Genomic DNA, 7877 nt, shown 5'->3' with positions numbered 1-7877 from the left:
GACCCTGGAAGTCATCCGGGTCTGGTTCAACGAGCCTTGCTACTGCCAGCTGCCGCATGTATAATATCCCCATAATCCGTTAGAGCATGAGAGTAGAATGCGATTGTTACAGTGGACCCCGAACGGGTTGAGTGCAGCGCTTCGAGGAACGCCTCCCGCACAACACTGAGAATGATGTAGCCCAATAAAATCAAAGACTTTCCCTATGATTGCACCTCCAACAGCAGGTCTGTTATAGCATATTCTACGTAACGCATTTGACGTAGAGCTTTTACATTTATTCGAGCTGGATTACAGGCAGCATGTCAACACTCCGGCCAAGCCATTTACAATGTTCCCTTCCAAGGGAAAGGCCCTCAGGGCCGTCATAGTGCGCCCTTGACAGCCCAGCGTGAATTTGGGTCGTGGTGAAGGACGCAAGCGGCCCTCTTCCAATGTTGCCCTTATGTTTCATGTGGAGGATATTTCCCAGGGCGCTAGCAATCCTAGCAGCGCGGGATCCAGTCTCCTAGGTCTCCCAGGTCTCCTTATTCCCGCCGACGCAAGCCAAGTCATTAGCCATGGGACTCGACAGGCCCAAGGTGAAACCTTTAGTGACTACATGGTTCTTCATTGCGTTTCGCTGCACAATAGGGACGCTGTAGCGTTGGGCAGTGGAAGTGGTTTTTACTGGCTTGGGCAGCCCCTAAATTGTCGTCTGGGTGCATCTGCCAGGTCAGGAATCCCTACTCTTGTGCAATCATACTTGGCAAAGAGGAATAAAAATCCATAAGGTTTGACGTGCAATACGGCAAACTGACCTTTTGCCTGTCACTTCCAGAAATGAAGTTACACCAAAAGGGTAAAAAGACCAGAAACAATTGAAGCTGTTTCGCAAATTTAACTCGCCGTTGATACAGTAACGGATGATTCGATGGTAACTGAGGGCAACTACACGCAATCTGCAAAATAAATATCTTGGTAAAATGTGGCTAAAAAGCAATTACCAATAAAGATAAGAGTTACGTGTTTACCGTATGCTCCATGGTTTTAGTGCTTCATAACCCTGACCGTTTGCCGTTGGACTTGGAAAGACGCCCGGTCGTCTATTGACCTTCGTCCCGAAAAAGGTTTTCCCCAAGTTTAGCGAAGTTAAAAATGATCCATTATCACATCTTCGCTATTAAGTCATGCCCATGGGAGACTGAAAAGACACAAAGCCTCGAAAGACACAAGAGCGCAGTTATGAGCCTGCCAGGGCAGTCCACCACAGGCTAAGGCCCGCACCATCTTATCATGCTCTCTCGAGAGTATCATCAGGCAGAAGCTGATGGAAAATCGGAGGGTATACGTCCCGGCGCCGAAGGGCGTGGGAACTTGGACACGAACCGCGTCGCTGCGCTTGTCTCCATGCCGCAACCAACACTTCGCATTTCCAGTGCACAAAGCACTGATGGCATGCCGGATATGAACCTACGCGACGCGCCTGAGGAGGCGACTGCTGACTCCGCGACGGATTACACGCCGACGGAGACCAAACGCGGCATGGCTTCGGAATCAGCACCGCCACAATCTTCTTCAGCTGCAGGGCGGCGCCAGGAGGATGAAAATGTAAGGGCTTTCAATTCAATCCTTTGTGCGTTTTGCTGCCCGACCGACACGCAGACTCGTTAATGTCGATGCCTCGAAGACAGCGCCTTCGAGAGGAGTTGTTGTCCGCGTCCCGGCTGTCACGTGGCCCTGCTTTACTGATGTATCCCGCTCCCAGCCAAGGGACAAATAAAACAGCGGTGGCAGCAGAGGACGAAACTCCTTGCGCTTTGCAAATTTCCATAAAATTTCAGCCCTTTCCCGTGTCCCACACCGCTGGCATTCCCCAGCTTAACTAACTGGTCGGCTGGCCATCTTCCACTGGCAGACCGCACAGAAATCGCAACTGTCAAATATAGCACTGTCAAGCCGCAAAAGCCGACCAATGGCATGAATCCAACAAAGTATCCGCATGGATCCACAAGCTTACATAGCGCACCATGTTGCCTTGTACTATGCGTTGTACTGCACGTTGTACTGCCAGTGCGTTGTGCTGCCGTACATGTGTGTACGTGTGTGTACGTGTGTGTGTGTGTGTTACACATGGCGCTGTGTTACCTGCCAGCAGATGTGGGAACGTCATTTTTTTATTACTTATCAACTATAGATTTTCAGATATAGAATTTGGGGTTTATTTGTGTCACCTTCACCTTAACTGCGAGGCGCTGGGGCGGGCTCCTCCACTCCCCCCCACCTTCCCCCTACCCCACGATAAATTCGCAAGTTTCCAAGCTCGCTTGCAAACCCCAATAGAGCCACACACAGGTGGTGCAGTTCTCAGTGTCATTCGTTCGCGCCATCATGTCATCCTCGTGCACATAGCTGTGAGGGTCTTAGGATGCTTTGCCAGGCATGAATCATTCATGCACATAAAATACACAAAAACTCTCAGTGTCCGTGCCCATAAAGGGTGGGGCAGCCCGGCAGGCCACTAAGTAATTACGCTTCTTCCGCCACCTGCACGTCGGCCTCGATCCATTCCTTTTTTCCCAGCCCCAAACCACGATTTATAACCTATTTGGAATATACTACTTAAAAAAACACTGCCTGCCAGTGTAAGGTTTAACCTACGGTCCAAGCGGGCCATGGGGGGGCCCGCATATGCACGTCTGTACTGTAACTTCCGCCTTCACTCAGTCTCGTGGCCCGCTGCCCTACTGCTTCCTGCAGGTAGCCGCCCGCCCACAAACCCACCCGCCGTCCTTACCGCAAACCGTGCGCCCCTGGTCCTCCTCACCGCCGCTCCCAACCGCCCAACCGACCCAACCATCGCAGCACCCCGCCGAAAGCCCATCCTCCCTGCACCGACAGAAGCGCCGCCGCAGCAGCAAGCGACGAAGCAACATCGCCCAGGAGAGCGTGTGGGCGCGTCTCAGCCGAGAGAGCGGTTTCACCGCGGCCTTCAAGAGCATGCGTGCATTGCAAATGGCGGCTTTTGGCCCGGCAGGTACACATGCCGGCCGCAGCGGTTCCCGGCCGCGAGCTCTGCCCCAACGGCCATTCAGCGCCCAACCAGGCAGCGGGGGCCTCCGCCCCTCGAGTGCCGCTGCCGCCGCCGCCGCTAGCGGCGGCGGCGGCAGCGCCAGCATCCAGCGGCCCGCCAGCGCGGCCGCCGCCACGTCGTCACACCGACTGCCATTGCGACGAGTCCTGTCCTGCCGGCCGACATCATCGTCATCCCGAGGCTCTCCTGCGGCGCAGCTGCGGAGGAGTATCTCAGCCTCCATGGGGGAGCCCTTGGTGCGGCGGCAGACGTACACAGGCGGAAATCCCGATTTGGGGGAATCCGGAGAGGTGTCACCGTGGGACGGCGGTTGGGATGCGGTTGGTGATCCCGGCAGCGGCGGCGGGGGCCGCAGTCCTGGTCCGCCGTCGCAGCGAAAGCGATCTGGAGAACTTGATATAGCAACGGCGGTTACGGACTTTGAGACCCAAGCCGATGGCAGCGGCGGCGGCACTGGTGGGGCCGCGGCAAAGGTGTTGGACAAGATCCGTCGAGCTGCTCATAAGCTCATGAGCCGTCCTATCGGGACAAGGAAAGTCAGCTCCCAACCCGGCGGCAGCGGCGGAGATGACGGCCCAAACGTGGTAACGCCTGGCGGCGGGGGCGGCGGTGGGAATAGCGGCCGGCGAGCCGGAGGAAACGGCGGCGGCAGCAGCGGTGGCGGAGATGGCGCTAGAACCGGCAGCGGCAGACAAGGCAGCGGCGGAGCCCCGCTGGACAGCCTCCGCCGCCTGGATAGCCGCCGGGGTAACGCTAGCATCTTCGTCAGTGGCACGGGCGGTGCGGATGAGGGGAGCAAAGGGGCGTTAGGCTCCAAATTCTCGACCGCAGCTTTAGCCGCCGTCGCGGCCACGAGCTTAGGTTCGCAGACAGGTACTGATACCTCCCGTAAGGCCTTGGAAGTTCGTTCACATGGAACCGATCTCGTAGGCGCCCTGAAATCCGTTGGCAGCGGCGGCGGTGCCGTACAACACGCAGCGCCGCGGCCACCGCCGTCGGATCGATCTTCCAGGGTCAGCGGCGCCTCGCTGCGAATGCCGCGGCGGAGCGGTTCGTCCAAAGTTCGACGTACGGCAACAGACAATGATACGGAAGCGGAAGGCAGCGGCAGTGACAAGGTAGACGACGCAGTGGCGGCGGCGGTGGAGGCGGCGGCGGCACGCTGGTCGAAGGACGGCCCGTTCGGCGTTCTGCCGCCGGAATGGTGGTTGGCGGAGGGCTCCGAGCTGTACAACGACTTCGACTCGTGGATGAAGGCGATTCGCGAGATGATGTCGGACATTACCGGATCAATCTCGAGCGTGAGTTTGCAGGGCCTAGGGCTCCGGTAGGGCTCCGGTAGGGCTACCGTGGAATTGATGTTCCCGTACCCAACAGGAACAGGGTCGCGAGGCCTATACAGCATCTTGGCATGCTTGGTGGAATCCTTTTTCCGTTCGCACCTCGAAAAGGTCAACGAGCAGGTGTCAAAAAGGGTGTGGTGCCCACACCAAGCAGAATGCGATTTCAGGCTGCACTGCGCCTCTTCCTGAACGCTTGATGCTCTCCTCGGAAGCTTGGACGCCGCCTCCACTTTCTTCCGCCCATCCACGCACCCACACACCCAAACCCCGCACATCCTCTCAGCCCGTCCCCCGTCCTGTCGCCGCGTCCCCCTCCTTCTCCCCCTCTTCACAGGTGCGCACCCGGCTTGAGAGCTTCCGACAAACCTCCCTGGAGTTTGATCCACTGAACAGCTGCCAGGGCGCCACTATCAGCATCACCCGCAGCGCTAGCAACAGCCGCAGCATCAACAGCAGCAGAAGTTGCTCCCGGCAGAGCTCGATGGTGGAACGGCAACTCTCACGACAACCGTCGCGGCAGCTCTCTCGGCAGGTTTCTAGACGGGACCAGCAAGATGCGGCGCCCGAGGCGATTCGGGGGCAACTGCAACGGAAATCGTCAATAAACCCCGGTTCAACTCCTGACAATGGCATGGATGAAAAACTCTTCAGCAACGCTATTTCGAGCCCGGCTAATCTCACCGCCAGATCCTCCTCCCCAGGTGCCCATCAGCGTCAGAAAGTCATGTTGGACGATGACCTGGACACTACCGCTGAAACGGGGCCAGAGAGTCGCCGGGTGGGACTGCAGTCCCACGGGTCGCAACCCCTGGGTGTGCGCAATGCGGTGCAATCGCAGTTCTACCTGCGAGTGCGAGCCGGCCTGGAATCAAAGGCCATGCTCAATGGCAAGAAGGGGATACAGTCCCATGGCTCCAATAACGAGCGAGGTCCGCCACTGAGCCGCCTTCCGTCCAATGCACGCCGTGGCACCGCCTCGCGAGGCGCTGTCACCGTCGCGTGGGCGGAGGAGCCGCCGCCGCCGGTGACGACGCCGCCGGCGGCGAAGCCGCCGGAGGCGTTATGGGCGACGGCTGCGGCTGCCTTCGCCGCCGCCATCACCCCGCGGACGGCGCTCGAGAAGCTGTTGGGCCGCCGCGCCGCCCCCCCGGACGCTCGCACTAAGCCTGAGGCCGTGAGCTTGGCAATGACGGTCAGCGGAATCACTTCGACACGCAGCAACACCTCCACGTTTAGTCCCAACACGACTAGCAGCGTTGGAGGCGGCGGTGGCGGCGGCGGTAGCGGTAGCGCTCGGAAGCTGCTTAGACATGCCAGCGGCAGTGACGGCAGCCACGGCGCCCCGGGCAACAGCGGAGCTGCTGGCGGAAGTGGCGGCAGCAACGGAGGCGGAGGGGGACGCGGTAACGGAGGCGGTGAGGGAGCCGCTGACCGAGCAAAAGCTGGCGAAGGCGGGCGGGGAGAGGGAGGAGGGGGAGGTGGAGGGGGGGAAGAAAATGGCGAGAGGGGCAGCGGAGCAGGTGGCGATGGAAGTGAAGGACGAGGTGGCAATGTGTGCGGGGGTAATAATGGAGGCGGTGAGGGAGGCGGTGGCCGGAAGCTGTCCCTCGGCAGAAGCGGTAATGGCAGTAGCCGCCTATGCACTGGTGTCGGTGGCGAAGGTGGCGGTGGCGGAAGCGGCGAAGGAGATGGCGGAGGAGGCGTAGCGGGCGGCGAAAGCGGAGGAGAAGATGGTGCTGGCGGAAGCGGAGCCGGAAATAGTAACGAAGGTGGGTGCCGAGAGCCGCGCCGCAGCGGAAGCTTCAATGGCGGCAGCCATCGGGCCACTGTACGTGGCGACGCCGGCGGCAGCGGAGGCACCGTCACTGCCGACGACGACGACATTGGCGGCGTCACGTCGGCGAACAATGCGGCGGAAGATGCCAAAAACGACAGCCCAGCGACAGTAATGACGGCGTCGTCCGCACGCATGGCGGAGAGTTTAGCGTCGCATCCGTCGAACTGGAGCAGCGTCGAACTCGATAGTCGAGCTGGGACATCGCACTCGGGCGATCCCTCGACCCTCGCCAGTGAATCTCCAGAGCAGAGATTCGGGATACACACGTCAAGTAGCGGGAGGAGTGGCATCAGCGACAGCGGCGACAGCAGCGGCGGCAGTGGCTGTGGCCGCGGCGTGGCTCCCGGAGGTGATGGCGATGACGGCGGGTGTGGCGGGGACGGCGGCGGCGGCGGATGCCAGTCCAGCGGCGTGGCACATGGAAACGAAGGAGCCGCCAGGGCCACGCACCGTCTGCCAGGTTCCAACAATGGCGACGGCGGTGGGGGGCCCGGCGGCGGGGGGCCCGGCGGCAGCGGCGCCCCGGGCGGGGACGGAAGGCCGCAATCACACTCGCGGCTCTTCAATACAGCTCGCAGAGATCCTACCGCAGCGGGCCTGGTCGCTGCAGCGGCCCCCGTTAGCTTGAGCGCACGGTCTAGCAACAATGGCGGCGCTGGCAGCGGTGGCCTACGTCCCCAGCAGGCCGGGCCCCAGGCTGGACGCAGTCGGAGTGGCGATGGCGGCGGCAGCAGCAGTGGTGGCTGGTCCCAAAATGGGGGTTTTGGAAGTGCGCTGGCTATCAGAGACGGCAGCAGTACAGGCGTCACCGTGCCGCTCGGCGATGTTGTACCGCATGGCAAGGCACAGGCAGCGGGCCAAGCAGGGAGCATCATTCGCTTGTTTCGTGGAGTCAGCAGCAGCGGTAGTGGCAACGGCAGCGGCGGCGGCGGCAGCGGCAGTATAGATGCCACCGTGCCGTATGGCGATGCCGTACAGCATAGAAAGGCGCAGGCAGCGGGACATGTAGGGAGCATCATTCGCTTGTTTCGTGGAGTCAGCAGCAGCGGTAGTGGCAGCGGTAGTGGCAACGGTAGTGGCAACGGTAGTGGCAACGGTAGTGGCAGCGGTGGGGTGCGGGGCTGGCCCCATAGCTATCGATCAAAAAACGCTGTTGTCGTACCCGAGCCCGTACTTGTCGACACCAGCCATCCGGTGTCCGCCGACACTGCACCGGCGCGGCCGTTCTCGCTGCCGAAGGCGGCGGCGTCGGAACCGCCGCCGCCGCCGCTACCACCTCCGCCAGCGCCGGCGGCGGCGGCGGGGGCGGCAGGGCCAACGCAGCGTATGCCGCCCTTGACCTTCGGCCGCCCTGCATCGGCGCCGGGAACCCAAGCTGGCGCCGGCGGCGGCGTTGCCGGTTCCAGAGCACCTCCGCCAGCGGTGCCGCCAGAGCTTCAGCGATTGATGACGCCGCCTATGCCATGTACGACAGCACTAAATACTGCCTCCACTGCCGCTCGGCCCGACAGCGGTCCTGGACTCTGGGCCCCAAGCCCTCGTCTTGCTGCGGCCCCATCGAAGCGGCCTCACCCGTCGATGTTGGGGTGGTCGCACGCACGTGCCCCGAAACCCGCTGGCGGAG

At 61.0% G+C, this 7877-nt stretch overlaps 1 protein-coding gene across 1 annotated transcript in view; it reads left to right on the top strand.

Moving 5' to 3' along the window:
- Window positions 1-445: 445 nt before the first annotated feature.
- VOLCADRAFT_88595 (uncharacterized protein) overlaps window positions 446-7877 on the top strand; it is a gene marked incomplete at both ends in the record, with an annotated part of 9801 nt that continues 2369 nt past the window's right edge. The window contains 5 exons of the mRNA XM_002948301.1: window positions 446-714; window positions 1419-1590; window positions 2845-4374; window positions 4751-5831; window positions 7493-7839. Of these exons, the coding sequence (XP_002948347.1) occupies window positions 446-714; window positions 1419-1590; window positions 2845-4374; window positions 4751-5831; window positions 7493-7839 (3399 nt within the window). The remainder of the gene's footprint in view (window positions 715-1418; window positions 1591-2844; window positions 4375-4750; window positions 5832-7492; window positions 7840-7877) is intronic.

This window comes from Volvox carteri (genome assembly GCF_000143455.1).
Source record: "Volvox carteri f. nagariensis unplaced genomic scaffold VOLCAscaffold_9, whole genome shotgun sequence".
NCBI classification, from domain to species: Eukaryota; Viridiplantae; Chlorophyta; class Chlorophyceae; order Chlamydomonadales; family Volvocaceae; genus Volvox; species Volvox carteri.
Note: the sequence above shows the minus strand (reverse complement) of the source record. Positions and strands in the feature narration are given on the sequence as shown.